The sequence below is a fragment of the Branchiostoma floridae genome, chromosome 3, assembly GCF_000003815.2.
Source record: "Branchiostoma floridae strain S238N-H82 chromosome 3, Bfl_VNyyK, whole genome shotgun sequence".
Classification (NCBI taxonomy): Eukaryota; Metazoa; Chordata; class Leptocardii; order Amphioxiformes; family Branchiostomatidae; genus Branchiostoma; species Branchiostoma floridae.
In genome coordinates, this window is record NC_049981.1 from 10522363 (window position 1) to 10541555 (window position 19193).

The window sequence follows — 19193 nt, forward strand, 5'->3', positions numbered from 1 at the left end:
TCAAAGATAACAAGTCAACTTATAGACAATCATTAATGGCAAAGAAGATCCTTCCCCAAGTACACGTTCTGGATAAACACCGTTGCTTATCCAGGATGCGTCCTGCTCGGTATACGTACGTGTTCGGGATATCCAGGATACGTCCTCCTGGACGGGACGTGTTGGGGGATATCCAGAACACGTCCGGAGCCGTCTGGGGGATAGAGACGAGAATGGGATATAACAGCTTCTCCCCTCCAAGTCCGCTAAACTTGAACTTCTGCAGTAAATGAATTCCCATCATTTGCCACTACGAAATTATAGTATTTTGTTATTATAAATAATGCATGTCAGGCCTTCATTTGCATAATCTAATTCGTTGCTGTTCCTCTATGTCCCACTTTACATATGTCCCATGTTTGAGAGCCAGAGGCTTCGAAACATGCATAAGCAGGTGAGACACATTACTGGTTGTGAAAAGGAAAACTCCTATATCCTATGTTCTACCAACTTGCAATTGATAAAATCATATTCGGAAGAACCCGATTCACCTTATAGAAAGAACACAATCCCAAATGTGGCTAAGAAAGTCAACTCTGAGGAAGTTACAATTGTCTGATAGGCAGCGAAACGTAAACAGGCGAGTTACTTCATTAGTTGTGTTAAAGGCAAATCCAATTATACTAAATCGTCCTAATATTCAGACCAATCGTGCATATATCATTTTGTCTGCTTTTCACGCAATATGCGTGTGATACATATGCATATATCTTCACCTGAGCCAACCTGTTGGAACCTACAATGTATATACTATATAGGTATCAACTAGAAACAATATACAGTCAAACCTACCCGAGCAACCACCTCTTCTCAGCGACCACCTGGCCATTTCGACCGCTTTTTCTCGGTCCCGATTTTCCCCCCATTGACGTAAGCATTAAGCGACCTTTTCTCAACGACCACCTAGCCAACGCGACCGCGACCAGCCCAAATTGGGACCCATAACGACCGCATCATTTTAAAAATTGAGGTTTTCATCGATTTTTTATAATAACTAGCGCGATTTTTTGCCAAAATCGTTGTAAGAAAATCCGAATTTAGTTGTTACAAAAGTTTTTTTAAATCTATATCATTATAAAGTGAACGAATGCTGCAACGTATATAGCCTCATACTTTATTAAGAAAGATCTGTGTAGCTCATACCTTTTTAAGAAAGATCTGTACGTGTGAGTGCTTTTGTCCAACTGTACTGTACATTCACCCGTGGGTAAGAACGCTATCGGGACGTACTGGGCATCGAATTCGAAAGGTGCACCGTAGTTATTTCAGATCAAGAACATAGCGACGCATACAGGCTTGTTTGGTAACTGACAGCATCAAAGTTCCCTTACTGTCTAAAACGTTAGTGTACAAATACTTGAGCTTTAAAACACTGTATTGTATAAAAGCTGGATAAAAGCTTGGGGTTAAATTTACAATTTACAGTGTGCGTGTTGTATTTGACATTAAAGACCTCGCTTCTTTGCGTACGTGCAGTGTGCTTGCTATTTGCCATTAAACACAACGGAAACCATTTATACTTTGCATCGGGCATGTTTTTAGTCGATACTCTTCTCAGCGACCACCTGTCCAAATCGACTGCTTTTTTCCGGTCCCCCGGGTGGTCGTCTTGGGCAGGTTTGACTGTATTCCTATCTACACAATATCCAGCTCACACCAAAACATATAAATTCCAATTGGCGAAATACTGTGCTCTGCTACCTACAACGACCTTTACTCAAAATCATTCCTCGTCCACTATATATATGGCGTCTTCCTTCCCGAAGTTCTCGCCGTCTTCGATAGTAGCCGGAAGTGTCTTCCCCTTCGTCTCCGGTAGCAGCAGAGCCAGCAGTCCGGCGGCGATCGAAGCACCCCCGAAGATGACGTAAGGCATCGGGGCCCAATAGCTGCCCAGGAGATTCACGAAAGGCGCGACCATGCCGCCGACTCGAGCACTCATAGAGGACATGCCCATTCCAATTTGCCTGTGTTCATAATCATACGTTTATTGTTTGCAAATTCTCGCCTGGAGGCTAAATGGCTCCAGGCGAGGGACATTTTACAAACAATGGTGAGAAATATAGAAAGCGACTCTTAAGGCTAACTCAATTAGTTTTTACTTAATGGTTTTTGTCTTGTCTGTCTGAGACAGTGGAAGATGAAAGATCCCACTATGGTGGTGATTAATGATACAACATTGAATCCTCATTGAATGAAGAGGACGAGGTAATTAGACTTACTGATATAATGATTCATGTTGATTACAACAATTGATATGTCTTGAGATGGCGATTATGTCACTGAAAAGATCACGTTTAATGAATGAATCCTTTTAAACCATTCTTGAGCCAATTTCCTTTTATTTTCTTCTGAACCTAACCTTTCTGAAACATAAGAACAAACAGCACTTATGGTACCAGCAGGCGACTGTGTTGGTAAGTTTACATTATGTAACAATTAAACTGTTCTCTATGAAGGATGCCATCTACCACCGGGAAGGAGGAGGGAGCGGATATTATGACTTCCAACAACGTTTGATCGATTGCTGACGTCATTATGTCTAGTGAAATTGATGTGTCAGAGAGATGACGATGACTGAGCGATTAATAGTGGGAAATTGCTAGATTGCTAGTTTCCAATCAGACATGTCAGCTGGATGACAAAAGAGAAGAATTTGGCCAAATAGGGACAAATACGTTGCAATGGGATCCCAGTCATTTGCAGTCTATCCAGCTATCCGCCGGCCAGCCAGTTCACTCCTAGGCCAATTAACTCCGACTTGTCTCCAAAGATAACTAACACAACTAACATAGTCCCCTATTACTATTAGGCCCGGGAGTCTGGTAGAGACTATAGAACATTGCAGTGAGTCGTCCTTTAGTTGAAGAATAGCTTCATCTTTATATGAAATATGATAACATACCTGACAACAGTAGGGAAGATCTCCGCCGAGAAGACATAGATAACAGCGAAGGAAGCGGTGATGCAGAACTTGCCTATCATGGCCAGGGTGGTGGTCATCCAGCCAAGGTCTGTGACATATCAGATAATGATTTACATGGTCTATTGAGAGATCACTGGAGAAGGGAATTGATAGAAGAGAGGCTATAAGTGTGCGGGTTTACAGAAAAGGCTATGCTGTCTACCTGGCCTGTCTAAGATGGGATGGTTGTTACGTCATAACACTTAGATCGTACGTACGTTTGGGAATAAAAAAGGCCACGATACAGGCAACGCCTCCAAACAGGAGCATCAAACACAGAGGCCAGCGCCTCCCAAACCTGTAAGGATAGAAACAATCCAATGGAATCAGAGATTAACTTGCAACGGAATAGAGATACACTTTTTCCCGGTGCCCAGAGAAGCGGTTGGTTCAACCGTTCAACCCGTTCAACCCTTCAACCGTTCAACCGTTCTCTTCTATTTGGTTTGCATGGATGCATGGATCAAGCCTTTCTTATCATGCCCTTCCTGCCGCAAGGCTTCTAAACCTCCTTTCATGGCAGCAGTTGTGGCCATCGGTTGAAGACGTAGCATTAAACCCAAATATTTAGTATTTATATGGTCATATTTATCGGAGTAGAGCAGTACATAATCAAGATTATCGTATCAGGTTCAAATTTTGTGTCAGCTTTTCACGACCTACAATACAAAATGATTCCCCTTATGTGAATAAATTATGTTAATAACCTATTTGTTGGACCGCAGCAGAAAGCCTGTTCAAGAGAAAGTCACACGGAAAATCGCAATATGATGATATTTCAGCTGTTAATATTTGCGTTTCATTCTTTAAACATTACAATGTACATTTTAGAGGCGAGAGAAGCGGTTAGTTCAACCATGGATGGATGCATGGATCGGTCAATTTAACCCAACTCTTCTTATAGCCCTTTTGTACGCACGATTACGCAATCAGCTTGTGTGGCCGAGCGGTGTACACGCAGGGTGGATATAGCGATTTGCTTTTGCAGCCGTGGGTTGGAACCCCACTTGTAACAATTTTTTTTCTTTGTTAGACAAATCTCATGTAATCTTTTTTTAATAGTAGACCAATTCAGTAACTCGATGTTTAAAAACTCTTTTTTCATGTGATTTTCTTTAACATCCAGGCTTTTCCAAAATACGCACCGGGCAGCTTTTTTCAGAAACTTTCTTCTTACACAACAGTTGCTCTATTTCCACCAACGTTTCCTCAGGGAAAGTGAGAACATTCTGACCGGTTCACGTTGCACTGCAGCTATAAGTGTCGTTGCTTACACATGTGATCCAAAACGTATTTGCAGTGGCTCACATCGCAAACCCCGCACAAAACCATCACTATATATATCATTTTACGTTTGGACCTTATCTGTGAGCAGCACAACTATATCTGAAGCGGAGAAGCATGCAGAGTTGTCCTGAGAAAAGTGACGGACGGTCACCAAAACGTCAGTGGAAACAAAACAACCTTTTGGTAAAAAGTGTGATGAAACTATTCACAGGTGAACTTGCGACCTTTTAGCGATTCTATCCTCTACATCCCCCTGTCTCCTGATCCCTTTTCAGGGTAGAAAACTGCCGCATTGTTGTGTGCTTTGGTTGTATGTTAAACTTTGTAGATTTGTTAGGACTAATAAATATCGTATGATATGTATATTTGTTATATTTTGTCTGTCCCTTACCTCCTCCCTCATGCAGGCCGATTTGAGCTTTAAAGATTAATACCGGGAATAAACGGCGGTTCAAACAAACAAACAACAGCAACATACTTATTCAGGATGACGATGGATATGAGATATGCCGGAATCTCGATGAAACCGGAAATGGCGAAGTTCAGGTAGAAGTTTCCGCTCAGGGCAGCCGTGTTGAGGGAAATGCCGTAATACACCAACGTGTTGACAATCCTGGACACACAAAACGATTAGAAATTGCAACAATGCCAACATACAATTTTCTACTGAGTCTTGATACAATGAAGGCCCAGGGATGTCCCATGCGTAGCGAGTCGCATGCGTAGCGACAGTAATTGTGGGTGTTATGTCAAATATAAGGTGACGGCCCCTGAGACATAAACAAGACACGTCTTGACACTGTTATGCTCATCGACACAACGGTCGAGTCAAGAACAGTTAACAAGTCAGTGGCCTTCACATTTGGCATATTACCCACAATTCCTGTCGGCACGCATGCGTACTCTGAAGGTGTGAACGAGCGTATTGGTAGAGAACACCACAAACAAGTTAATAGCTTATTTTAATGAATTAAAATGCGACTAATCTATTCTATCTTACCTAATACTGTCGGCTTTAACATTGGACTATATGAATGCGATTACCAAGCAATGCATTTATTCATATCAAGGAGCTTTGATGGGAGGGAAATATCACGACGTTTCACTGACCAGTTGAAGAAAATGTTGAGAGTCCATTTCCGAAGATTCGGAGGTCTGAACAGGTCGACAAATGTGTAGACCTTCTTCTTCTTGGCCTTTTCCCCTGTCTTACAGAATAAGGAAACGCAAGTAAAGATGATTATGAATATTCTGTCTTCGGTTCAAAAATCGTTGCACGATTCATTTTACTTATTATGATAAGAGCGATTACATTTTGGCAGTGTCTTCATGGAAAGAAGTCAGTTCTCAAATTACAACATGCTGTGCCCGTGCGAGCATTACGCATAATAATTCAATAAAATAAAGAGCAGCTTTACGCATCGCGACCATTTCGCACCTCACCCTTCCCTTAATCTAACTATTTGTCTGTTGGGACAACGCGGACGATATGACAACAATTCTCTCCAGCCTTTTTGTTAGTGTTTCACTTACTGCAAGTCGGACACAGGCGGAGTGTGCTCCAAGTTGACTCGAAAAACACGTGTATAAACCCAGCTGTTGTCTGGCGAGAGTGCCATGGGGCAGGCTCCTGAAGATGGACTCTCACTGTACTTGGGGCACCGTTGCGGCACTGCGGGGTTCGTTCACGGTGGCACTATTGTGTTATTTTCGCGATTTTTAATAACTTAGATATTGCGTAATACGTAAAAGTATGATTTAGAAGACAACAAAATACACAAACGAACGAAAATTGGTTCTTCATCTCTGAAAGTCGTTAAGTTATCTACGAACCCCGAAGTGACGCACCGGTGCCCCAAGTGCAGTGAGAGTCCACCTTAAGTGACACGGGATTAGAAGCTTCGCATTGACTTACCATGGTAAGCGGGATGGTGTTGTGGAGGACTTCATCAGGCATGGCGACTTTCGTAACTTCTGCGGCTTTCCGCAGGACTGCTGCCGCCTCTTTGTGGCGGTTCCTGGAGATCAGCCATCGCGGGGACTCGGGGATAAGCCTGGAGGGTATTTAAGGACATTTATTTATTTATTTATTGAGATTGCATACAATGCAATAAATGGCAAACCCAGGCAGCTTGGCTAATATTCGGCACCAACACATACATACATTTACAGTTCTCATAGAATACACATAATCAGCTCAACTGGTTAACGTATACTTCAAATTAAACAGCAAGATTAAGCCTAAAGACAGCCTTCTTGAGAACATGAGTTAAAGGTTTGGAACTTGGGGGTCAGGGGTCTAGTCTACATTACAGGTAATTATTATGTAACGGATTTGAAGCTACAGTATGATCTGTGGTTTAACGGGAGAACCGTTTTGTGGAGGAAATGTAGGTTTCAAGGGCAGCATGTTAATGAGAGAAATATCCTATCTAGTCATATATCCCTCACTTTAGATATATGACTAGCGCCAATTTTCGAAATCATCTGGCCACCAAAATGAAATAAAGAAGAGGAACGGCATGGTGACAGTGATCTGTAGCCACATCCAAGGCCGTATGAAGTAGGCGATCCCTGGCAGGAGCACGTAGGCCAGGGCGAAGGGGACCCAGATGACCATTCCCACCATGCTTCGCTTGTCGGCGGAAACCAGCTCTTGCGCTGAGAGGAAGGGATGTCTGGTCATTAATTAGTTACTCGTTATACAGTCTTTACCTTAGTTTAGAGGGTTGTGTTTTCTGGAGTATGTGTAATTTTATCTGTGTGATTGTTGAAGAACTGTGTAACTTGCATCATGCAGTGTTTTGTTTGTCACGTCACGTCACTAGATTTGGTTTGTTTCTCAGCAGTCAGGCATTGTTTTCGTACCTCTTTTTCTGGCCATGCTATGGTCATAACAATTGCACGTCTAAGGCAGATAGCTTTCGTATGGTAGCCTAGGAGTATGAAGATAAAAAAAAAACAGTCGAAAAAATCAAAGTACTTCTGGGCCACCGTACTTTTAGACTCAGAAAGAGGTACATTATACGTTCCTGCATCTATACGTTAAGATGCAGGAACTTTATAACATTTCTTTCTGAGTCCAAAACTTCAATTTATGTTGATTCGATGTTCAATAAACGTTGTTTGTTGCAATGAATGTTACTATTCGTGTTGCAGTCTAACATGCTAAAGAAAATGTTGTATTTTGGTGTCTTGTTCCCTGTAGAGAGCTTACGTACACATTACAAACAGAGCCAGAGTGGTGACCGTGGTGCTCGCCGCTATGATGAACCGGATGGCCATGAAGACAGCGTAGTTGGGAGAGAACGCACACGCTATCCCGGAGATGTAGTCAACAGCGAGGGATACTAGTAGCACTGGTTTTCGGCCCCATCTTAAACGGAAATATTATTAACGTATCACTACTATTCGTTTGTATCTCGGAATAATGACAAGTCTATGTCGTACCACGCGCTAAACTCAACTAGATGAAAGCAACGTTTAAAAAGCCTATGGGGAAATGAAAGGAGACCGGTTTAAATTTCTGTATACTCTGTACCCCGACTGCCCGGTCGTGAATTGGTTTGGAAATATGATGACCCTAGCATTATTTTATATATTGCTCATTCATTTACATTTATGATTTATAGTTAGCCTTAACATCATATGTTTCCTTTATTTGCTCAATCATTTACACTTCCCATTGACTATTGATATTTAATGTCCTAATCAACTTATCTTATATTTGCTCCCATTGTATTTTGAATAGTATTAGCTTGGTTAATTGGAGGAGGGCTTTGTACAAGCCATGTACTCTTCTCCTCTCCTCCGGCACTTTTCTTACCTTTACTTTCCTTCACTTTATCATTATTGTTTTTATGTGAGAAATAGATAAGTAAACAAAAAATAAAATTACTGTCTATGTATGTACAGTCAAACCTGCCCGAGCGACCACCTCTTCTCAGCGACCACCTGGCCATTTCGACCGCTTTTTCTCGGTCCCGATTTTTTTTCCCATTGACGTAAGCATTAAGCGACCTTTTCTCAACGACCACCTGGCCAACGCGACCGCGATCGGCCCAAATTGGGACCCATAACGACCGCATCATTTTCAAAATTGAGGTTTTCATCGATTTTCTATGATTAATAGCGCGATTTTTTGCCTAAATAGACCAGTTTGCGTCGGATTTTGACTACCATTACAATGTTATGTTTAGAATAAGGATGGCGGCGGTCAATGGGTGGGTCAATCGGGCAGTCTACTGTAATATGGGAGGAAATTTCGTTGTAAGAAAACCCGAATTTAGTTGTTACAGAAGTTTTTTTTTTAAAATCTACATGTATATCATTATGAAGTGAACAACTGCTGAAACGTATATATCCTCATACTTTTTAAAGACAGATCTGTGTAATGCTTTTGTCCAACTGTACTGTACATTCACCCTCGTGGGTAAGTACGCTATCGGGACGTACCGGGCATCGAATTCGAAAGGTGCACCGTAGTTATTTCAGATATGGCGATCAAGAACACAGCAACGCATGAAGGCTTGTATAGTAACTGGCAGCATCAAAGTTCCCTTACTGTCTAAAAGTAAAACGTTAGTGTACAAATATTGAGCTTTAAAACACTGTATCGCATAAAAGCTCGATAAAAGCTTGGGGTTAAATTTACTATTTACAGTTTGCATCGGACATGTTTTAAGTCGATACTCTTCTCAACGACCACCTGCCCAAATCGACCGTTTTTCCCCGGTCCCCCGGGTGGTCGTCTTGGGCAGGTTTGACTGTACCTGTCTGCTGCGTGTCCCCCGATAACCGCTCCGGCCATTTTACCGGCAAACCAGAGAGACTTGGCCAGGTTAACCTTCCAACTGTTGTCACAGACAAGATCCCACTGGAGAGAGAGAAAAAAGATATCATTGTGGCCGCAACTGGGCAATTGCTGCCGTATGTAGGTCATCTGAGTTCTCACCGAATGGCGGCCGATTCTGTTATTTGTGCGTTGGATGGCATCGACAAGCAATGGAATGCTCTACAAGTCCCGAGTCTAGCTTTGATTTCGTCTTTTGCATGGTATACGATCGCGAATGTGTAATGCAGCTCGAGAAGCTTCCTTGTGCGTCTAATTTCGAAAGGAGAAGCTCATCTGACGATGAAATTGGCCTCAGGTAAATACTTCACAGGACCAATTTTTTCTTTTTTTCTGAACATTTTCTAAGTTTTTGAGCACCACCAACCCCTCTTGCCGCACTAAGGCGTGCATACCGGACACGATGACCCAGCTGTGGTCATCGTAGAAATACTGTAAGTTCATTTAAGTTCGCGAGATTTTTAAGTTCGCGTATTTCGCTGAGACCTCTGCTTCGCGAAGTCATCTACTCGCGAACATGCATGTTCAATATCGCCCCCCTCCCCACACCCTCCGTCCAAAAGAGCCAGTCTCTGTAACTACGTGTTTACTATGATAGCAACTTATACCAATGACAAGACTCAATTGATAACAGACTATTTATTCCTTTCAAACCGAAATAAAAGTTGATTCAACACATATACGATACATGGAGACATTATTGTATAGAAATGTGCCACTGGCGAGTAAGAAGACAATATCAGAGGACTGAAAGAAGTATAAAGTACATGTAGGTCTAAATTACATCCTATCCATTATGTTGACAATCTTATTTTATGAAGGAGACGTAGCTTACGTCTGTGACGACAGTGCTCTTGTACTCTGTAGTGTCGTATTCGTACCCCTGGTCACACGCGATCTGCGTCCGGTTAGCGACCGGGTGTGCTTCAACAAAGTCTCGATAGGTGGTATTGATGGTTGTATCCAAAAGATCGTAGGTGTAACTAAGATACGTAAATACAGTATTACTACCACACAGTTTTAACTATTGCATGCATTGAGATAGTACAGAACAAAGAAAGTATAAGGTAAAGATTTTCGGCAGTTAATAATGATACAAAAGAGTTCATGACATATCATGTACACATGCACACAAAGAGACACATACTAAGCCCGGGGGAGAAAAAGAGGTGATATTCTAACCGTTTGCACTGACTCCGTGTCCACTCCCCGTCCTTCAGCTCCCAGGGGATGCTAACGTTCAGCAGCTCGGCCGGGGTCGCGTTCAGCCCCGAAAAGGTGGCCTCAGGGACCCGGCAGTGGTAGTCGGGCTCGACGGCAAGAAAGACGATTGCAAATAACTCCAAGGCATTGATCCCAATAGGCAGACACATGAGGAAGAACACCCTTCTCTGCCAGGGTCCAAAACCGCCCAGGTACTTAAGAGCGAGATCATAGCTGACATTGATCTAGGGAAAACAGACACAATTTGTGTCAATGTTAATGACTGGCATACAAATACGTAAGTTAAAAGGAAAGCTCACTATGACAGTGCATTGAGTGCAATCTTCATTAGACACAGTGCGTAACATACAGTGCAGTGTGCTTGCTCTGCATGGGGCTACCTACCGTTGTAAAAACCCTATAAAAGTCCAAAACATGAAATCATTAATTCTTCACGTCAAGACCTACGTCTTCGTAATAGCAATTATGTTCTTGTCATATATTTCATCAATACCACCTCTAAATCAAAATCTATTCATCCTTAACGAGTTCAAGTATTCTATTAGGATACTGACGTACAAGCATGCTCACAGTATCTTTCCGCGACGTAGGGGTATAAAAAGTAGTGCGGCCGAAATCTGGAAACGTCTGTAAACACTGTAGCGTGAAAGTCAGCAAGGCATGAACTTTGCTGTATGGTAGTATGATAAGTCAACTTTCAGATCGTTTGTCTAAGATCATGGTATCTGCCCATTCGGTGTATTAATGCGCGTGACCTTTACAGCTGACTGCCTCGGTGAGTCCGCATGGCCCCACATGACCCCATTTCAAAGAGGGCGTAAAAACAATTTTCAAAACAATTTTTTTGGGTTTTCAATTAATTTGTAAACATGTGGCGTCGGGCGTGGCGTAACTGGTAGAGCGTTCGGCTCGGAATCTATGGGTTCTGAGTTCGATTCCCACCGTGCCCCCGACGTTGTGCCCTTTGGAAAGGCACTTTACACCACTTTCCTTCTGTCTGTACCGTGTATGTGGCATTGTTAATATAAGTTACAAAACTTGAGTGCAGTGCCACATCGTCCTCGTCTGTCCAAAAGCAAATAGAAAAAAAAATAATTTGTAGGTTATACCCTCGACTTCAACATTTTAGTTTGTCGTGATTGAAAACTGCATACAACTATGATTTTATCCGCGTCGGTGCCTCACCTTGTGGTCCTTATCAGAAATCCCCATAGGCCGAAAACTGTTCTGCCACCTTATCTAGTACAAACCTGCACATCTCCGGTAGGTGGCGTGTTGCCGAGGATTGTAGCTTCTTCACCGTGCTCGAGCTCTGTTTCCGCCATTATTCTTTTTTTTGTAGGATAAACTGGTACAAAACAGTCAAATATTAGATCAAGAAAAAATGAAATTGATTACCAGACTCGCCACAACCTCGAGACGTACGTTTAGATTGATTAACAAAAGTAAACTATAACCTGAATTTCAACATAACTTCACGCAAAACACATTGTGCGAAAACTGGAGTCCTTTAAAAAAACTTTACCCACCCCAACATCTGCTTGGAAATCACCTACTAGCTACTCAGGCGACAAATGTGCGAACTGTTCCACAGTTAGTACTAGTACTTAGAGTCCATATCCGGATTCAAAACATCGACGTGTTGGTCGGAAATTCTAACTTCTATTCCTTTTGTCAAGAACAGAATTACTAACCACAACACTAAAGACAGTTTGATACATTGGAACTGTTGTGCCCAACTCATTCACACCCTAAACCCGTCTATCTAGTTTTCACCATGTGTCAACCGCCATTGACATTTGTAGGCGGTCTCAGGGCTCTAACATGCAGTGTATATGGGGCAACAACCTTGTGTGGCGCTCTGGATACACTGCTTATGCATTTATGAATTTGAAAAAAAAAAAACCCGCAGCAAGTCCTAAGTATTAACAAGGATCTTTTACAAGATTAAGGCGGTTTAACATGACAGAACTACCCATCGACACGGATTTAAGTCAGCTTTACCGTTACGTTTAGAAAAGAGCTTGTGTACGACATAAGCACGACTAACCAAAGATCAGACTCGCTATCGTACGGCAAATCGTATGGCGGATCTGACAGATCACTTCACCGCTGTTGTTTCTTGCCTGTTCTTTGAGTGTGGCCAGTCGATCACCACCAAGACCTGAATTTGCATAACAAGCCTTGAGATGATTTATTGATAACCAAAACTTGATCGACCACTATTCGGCCTAATAAAGGTCGATAACAAACATGTTATACCAGCCCACTGCCCCCACGGTCTCAAAAAGCCTATAGGACTACATGTACCTTAACATATGAGTTAAGCACAACGCCACGAACATTTAGCCCCAAAGGCTATGGATTTTGAGACAGGTACCGCCCCTATACAACGAAATGTGTGGGAAGGATTTGAACTTAACTATACTAACATACAGTGATTCAGCTCCCACCGTTTCAGGCGGACTGTTTTATTGAATGAATGAAGACCTTTATTTACGGCGCTGTCCGGCCGGTCTGCCTTAACACCTCAAACGACCTTAAACGACCTCAAACAACCTCAAACGACCCCAAAAGACCCCCAAAAGGGTCTGCATGGGGGGAGGGGGTCTTGGTAACACTTAATGGTGAATTCGGGAGGTAATTTGAAGGGCATATCCTATTCGTACAACGCTAGATTATGGTCTATCAATGGGTAAAAATTGCTGACTAATAAAGTGGAGCACGTGGAGCGCCGAACAAGCCCTGCATATAATAGAGCCGTTTGAGGTTGTTTGAGGTCGTTTGGGGTTTAGGCAGACCCGCGCGGTCCTAGACCGTCTGCGAGTCGGGCTGTGGAATTTCGACGCATGCAGACAGAATCAACGGACAACAACGGTTTAGCCTAGGGCAGTGTTTTTCGTAACAAAAAAGGCATCAGATCTGCAGTTTGTATGACAGATACACGACTATTCCAGTAATGCCCTCTAATACAAATGTAGCTTGTGATAACGCGACAACCGTACGATGATTGTAACCGAGCATTACCTTGCCTATCTAGGTAATGTACTCATGTATGTAACGTTATATCTCTTGTAGCCGGGGCGCAGTTGGTCAGCAATATAATCTTAACTTTATAAGCCTCATGTTTTATCCATATTTGTCCAAAGCCATGATAAAACAGGATAAATACAGTTATGATCACCAGTAAATATAACAGTGTTGTATGCATCGCGAAGTAGAGAGTCCTTAGGTAAGTTTACCAAACGGTGCCAGCTATATTTTATGAGCTGAATTCTAGCAGATATTATGATGGGAATAGTTCCTATATAAACTGTCCTTTTCGTTTCAATAGCATTGTGTATTATGTTTGTTGGATCTAGCCTGGTATCCAGACGTATTGTAGCTCTCAAGTCTCTTCTTTTTTTTTCGGAGAGGACAGAAGAGACTCAGGAGAGATAATAATACGTCTGGATACCAGGCTATGTTGGATAAAAGAGACGGAACTGTAATTTGCAACACAAATTTTTGATTGTCCAACTCCAATCTTAATCTTTATCAACTCCGATCTTTATTATCCATCTTAAACAATGAGCAATCAACTTTGTGAAGATACTGCTCGGCTGAAGATCTGCCCAAGGCTATGGAGGATAGGGAAGGAAGGAGGGAGTCATGTCCATCTGTGCAACCAGCACGCTTGGATGATGATGATGATGAGCAATCCCCTGCTGTGACGTCAGTGTAATGTAGATACCGTTAGAACACGTGACTCGGTGAGCAGTGGATCATAAGGAAGTCCATGACCTTGCATACAAATTACTAGTATCCAGATTTAGATTGATGAAATTGCAGACAATGCGATACATGGTTCCACTAAAGTATCTATTATCTATGTATTATTCACAATTTGATATGACCTGTCAGATACGATGCCATTTTTTTCAAATAAATATGCCCGACACAATGGTTAACCATTAGATAAAGTGCTACATCATTAATACGTTCTGTACGTTTTTCAACAATGGCAGTATAACTTGCGCCAATATATAACGTCCTTGCTTGTGCACACTCCAGTCCTGCTCCAGTCTTTTCTAATCGAGGTCAACGTCCGATAGGTCGATTTGTGGGGTCAGCTGTGGGGGGGCCCCTTGGCGCCTGCGTACAAGGCAAGAGTTCATCAAAGAAACACACAGGGAGCCAAAAGTTTAAAATGGATCACAACGTGAGACTAGCCCTGCTGGTTGTGCTGTTGTTTGTGTACCTGTTCATATGTGCTGGGATGTTCCATGCCCTCGAACCGTGGGCGGACGCGTGGTGGCTTGGGGCCAATAACTACACAGAGGCAACTAGAGAGTTTTACAGAAACTACACAGGTGAGTTGTAGACAGTACAGCCAAGGGCCATGCAGGTTTGTTTTTTGCTTCAGGGACACACATGAGCCGAGCTGTCAGAAGCCTGGGTGCATTATTTGTTTGCAGGGCCTATACAGGTCTGCTGCACGACCCCAGTACCTGACCCACACCCCCTCCGGATCCCCGTCCCCCTCCCCTCCCCTGGAGTTTATGTCTCTCCCCGGATCCCCCAGCCCACCGCGAAGGGGTTACCCCTCACCCAGCGCAGTAGGTGTGGCATCCCAGCCCCCCTGTGACGCCAAGCATTGAGTCTTGAGATCTTGCCATTAATTCACCATAATAATTTAATCAGCAGTTCAACCAATGATAGAGTTCTTTTCTAACGCTACGTTTTTGTTCTGTCGCTATTTTGTCCTGACTGTGATATCCAGTCAGGACACTGACAGAGACCCCATTGTTCATATCAACAATGCATGCGTGTGTACTAGTGGACTGTAGAGTTTTTGTTGGGTGCAAGACGGGGCCGTCCATTTCTCACCAGGGATGGGTTCCCATATCTTGTGGGCGTAATGCCATATATCATTTTTGTGAAGGTGAACTATCTTGCCAATATAGCTCCCTAAACATGTAGATTAAGTGTTGTCTAACATTTCAAAACATAAAGTTATTTTTTCCTTCTGATTTTTTGACCTCATATATGGATGTCTACTTTATGAGGTCAAAGGTCAAAACATGGTCTTTTTGAAAAATCACTTGTTGTTAGGTTTTATAAATACTTTATGTTCCAATTTCTAAATCAATAGTCATTATCAACCAATAGATCCAGTCGACTCGAATTCTGGGGGGCAGGAGACTGTTTCTACTCGCCTCTTGTGTTTCACATGTTAATGCTAGTTCACCTTTATTCGTGGGATAACCTTTATCCGTTGTATTTATCACCAGGGTATTTCGAGATATCAAGTCAACGGACGGTGGTCTTAAACTGCATTATATTTTTTAAAATGCAATTTGAAACCACCGTCCATTAATGTGACATCCCTAAATATCCTGTTTTTAGGTACAACGGATATAGGTTACCCTGCGAAGAAAGGTGAACTAGCGTTATAATGAATTTTTTTTCAATTAAAATTCCTCCTAACCTTTCATTCATGACAATCCTTTTTTCAATCCTACAGGAAACAAGAATGCCACTGATGACTTCCCATTTGTGCCCAGGTCCTTTTTTGAGTCCTTCTTCTACATGACATCAGTGTTCACAACCATAGGCTATGGGCACATTACACCAATCACTACATTTGCCAAGGTGGGTTATGGAATTTTTGGCAAAGCCCCCGGGACTGAGTCTATTGTAGCCAATGTCTAGGTCTCGAGGTAAATCATTGTAACATTAGCAACCAGAATTACCATTGCATTTGCTCAGTGGCTGATTGGATGCTATATTAAGATATGTTTGATCTTGTGACCATAGTGACCACTCCTTTTGGCTATAGTCATGTGACCATATACAAAATGTAGTGGCATTAGTCTTCTTCAGAGAAAGGCTAAAAAGTAGACCAGAAATAAATCAAATCCCTTTGTTGTTTTAAGTGTTAGAGTTCAGGTTATTTCTTGTATAGTTATGCTACATTCGAGGTAATACTGTATGGAGATAGTGCCAAATTTTATTTTAGCAAGCTTGTTTCTTTTACCACATTTATAATTTTTTGTACTACATATAACGTTACTTGATGATCTAGAATATGAATACCTTTCCAGGTCTTCACGGCAGTCAGCGCAAACTTTGGGATCCCGCTGCTCATCTACATCCTGGCAATCTTTGGGAGCAAAGTCAGCGACCTTGTCTTGTGCGTACATGTTTGTACAATTACATTCTACAATCTTCGTCATCTTAACGACTTGTTTCTACTTTTATTTGTGTGTGTGGGGGGGGGGGGGGATGGAAGTGGCACAAAAAAAGTTGAGAATCAGCGATTCCCTTATTGGGGATATCTATATACTGATTGATAAAGCAAAGTATATCTATCAATGTCTTCAGCACTTTCTTTGATGTTTCAAACTTTGACTATTTGCCAGTTTCTGGAATGTCCATGTAGCAGCCTCACAGTTGAGCTCCTAGTTCCAATTTATTGGTAACTCGAGACCCGGGTTCAGTTCTGGTTTGGGGCTGCACCCGTCTTTTGGAAGGAATATGTTTGAGGAGATGCCTAAAGCATGTTAAAGCGGATCCAGCAACCCCTACCTGCAGAAATATACAGAAACATCAAGGAAAGTTCCTGCTCTGCTTCCAATACTACAAGGGTCTGAACGAACAAACAATATAACAAATGGCGTACAGACTTATATAACTACGCGTTGCTTTAATACAATAGGGCTGGAGAGGATCGTTTTCTACGCCGGGTACCGGGACCGTACGGACGGCGTACAGTAACGGTGATGCTGGTGGAGCTGTTCGGCCTCTTCTTCATCCTGATGATCCCTGGCGCTATCTTTGCGGAGTTGGAGGATTGGAGCTTTGGTGGTAAGCTTCATCTATTTGCTTGTTTTTATGTATTGCATACCCAGTAAACTGCCTTATAGCTAAAATAACACATCAGGTTTATACTGAAGAGTACAAGTTTTATATGTAGTCAGATTTAATTGATCCACTCACATTTTGACAGACCCTAACCTTTTTGATAGGTGTTGTGGGTTCTTAAACATGCTTGAGGTGTGGCTGTCCTCAAACACAAGATCTCCATTTATTGGAGGTACATCCCTATTGTTCAGTATACCATATACTTTTTGTGTTTAGCCATTTGCTCAACCTTCCTGACCACTTAGATTTCATAATGAATGCAACTTTTTGGGGAGGCTAAAGTAAACTTATTTTTATATTCGTACGCTCGCATCAGTTTTGGGGATCCCAGAGGATGTCATCTATATAATGGAATCAGCATGACCTAAGTTATAGGAAGTTTATAGCGTCCCCCGTCTCTAACTCTAAGCTGTTGATTTCAGATGGGACGTGGTATGCCTTTGTGAGCGTCACCACCATCGGGTTTGGAGACCTGGTGTCGGGCCAGAGGTACGCAGGTGTAGAGGCCGACCCCAACCTGCCTGCCTTCAACTTCTACATTGTGAGTTAGAAAGCAATGTTTTACTTTTTGGCAATTCCTCAGGGACAGAGCCATTTAGATATTCCTATTTTGTGCTTGTTTGTTCAGGATGAATAGGACTCTAATGAATAATTTTTTTTTCTTTCAAAACTGTTTTTTAAAAGGCATGTACTGTAAATACAGAAATAGCTTTATATTCACAATTTCTGCAGTGTTTGTTCTGTCTTCTCTCTTTTACTAAGTGCTGCTGCCAGTGATATACATACTCTACATTGTACAGTATCATAATGTGTTGGGGGTGCATGTTATGGTGAAGATACACAAATGCTTACAAAGCATAAATTGAACACTGACCTACTCTTGAAACATTGAATACATGTTTATCAATAAGGCCTTGTATTACATATCCAGAGAGTAGTTAATGTCTGATATTATTAGGTCAGTGACAGTTTGGATTTAATAATGCCATTGCAAACTCAAAACTAGCCTCAGGGTACCATCCGGTTTCCACCAGGGCTCCAAACACTCGCTACCCAAAAAAAATATTTTTTTTAAGGTCAGCCCCGGCAGAAATCGGATGGTACTAAGGCTAATACAAAACCATTTCAAACACTACATTTTCTCTGTAATGGGAAATGAACATGTGAACTTAAATGCATTTACAGTTCAGTCCATTGACAAAACTTTTATATCATTATTGAAGAATATCACAGGAAGCATTAAAATTCAACAATCTCAATCTGATATCCTCCCAGCTGTGCAAGGTGTGCTACCTCCTGGTGGGAATGACGTGGGTGGCGACTATGTGGTACCTGGTCGCCGACGTCCTCCCTCCGGTTCGGCCAGAAGGACAGCAGGTGCAGAAGGAAGAAGAACCGGAACCAGAACCGGCACCAAGTGGCACCCTCCTGGCCAATCAGGCTTGAGATGGAGAAAGGATGGGGCATTATCTATGTATTAACGTTGGTAACCATATGTCGCGACACTCCTATGTCCGGCACCCATATATGTATGTTAGGGTTAGGGTTAGGGTGTTGGCACATGGGGGTGTCGGGACATAGGCCTGTTGGAACCTTGGGGTGTAGGAAAATAGGGGCGTAACCAATAGAACCAGTTATGCTCCATACACACAGAATATAAGGTAACATCCCTGTGGCTACTCTGATCATAATACTGTTCTATTTTGCTGAGCGCATTTTCACACCTAATGTGAACATAGACTCTGAGGTATCATGAATTCATGATGAAGAGTTCGACAGGAATATAATTTATAAACCACAAACTACACTAATACACCATCATAACCCAGTATCAATATTAACCCTAACCCTAACAGTAGGTAACCCTGGCTTGACCAGAGTGTTGGCTGAGTTGGTAAAGGGCAGACTGATGATTATAAT

At 42.3% G+C, this 19193-nt stretch overlaps 2 protein-coding genes across 2 annotated transcripts; one reads left to right on the plus strand and one right to left on the minus strand.

The window, feature by feature from the left end:
- Nucleotides 1–1556: 1556 nt before the first annotated feature.
- Nucleotides 1557–12621, minus strand: LOC118412432 (organic cation transporter protein-like). The gene is made up of 13 exons (XM_035815301.1): nt 12418–12621; nt 11618–11715; nt 10326–10591; nt 9979–10126; nt 9064–9167; nt 7513–7667; nt 6784–6952; nt 6207–6345; nt 5402–5499; nt 4770–4904; nt 3223–3302; nt 2945–3053; nt 1557–2006 (listed from the first exon to the last, which is right to left on the minus strand). The coding sequence occupies exons 2-13, from the start codon at nt 11690–11692 to the stop codon at nt 1763–1765; spliced, it is 1722 nt and encodes a 573-aa protein (XP_035671194.1). The 5' UTR covers nt 11693–11715; nt 12418–12621; the 3' UTR covers nt 1557–1762.
- Nucleotides 12622–14504: 1883 nt separating this feature from the next.
- LOC118412448 (two pore potassium channel protein sup-9-like) lies at nt 14505–18978 on the plus strand. The gene is made up of 6 exons (XM_035815319.1): nt 14505–14719; nt 15874–16001; nt 16454–16542; nt 17068–17216; nt 17696–17814; nt 18549–18978. The coding sequence occupies exons 1-6, from the start codon at nt 14557–14559 to the stop codon at nt 18717–18719; spliced, it is 819 nt and encodes a 272-aa protein (XP_035671212.1). The 5' UTR covers nt 14505–14556; the 3' UTR covers nt 18720–18978.
- The last annotated feature ends 215 nt before the right edge of the window (nt 18979–19193 follow it).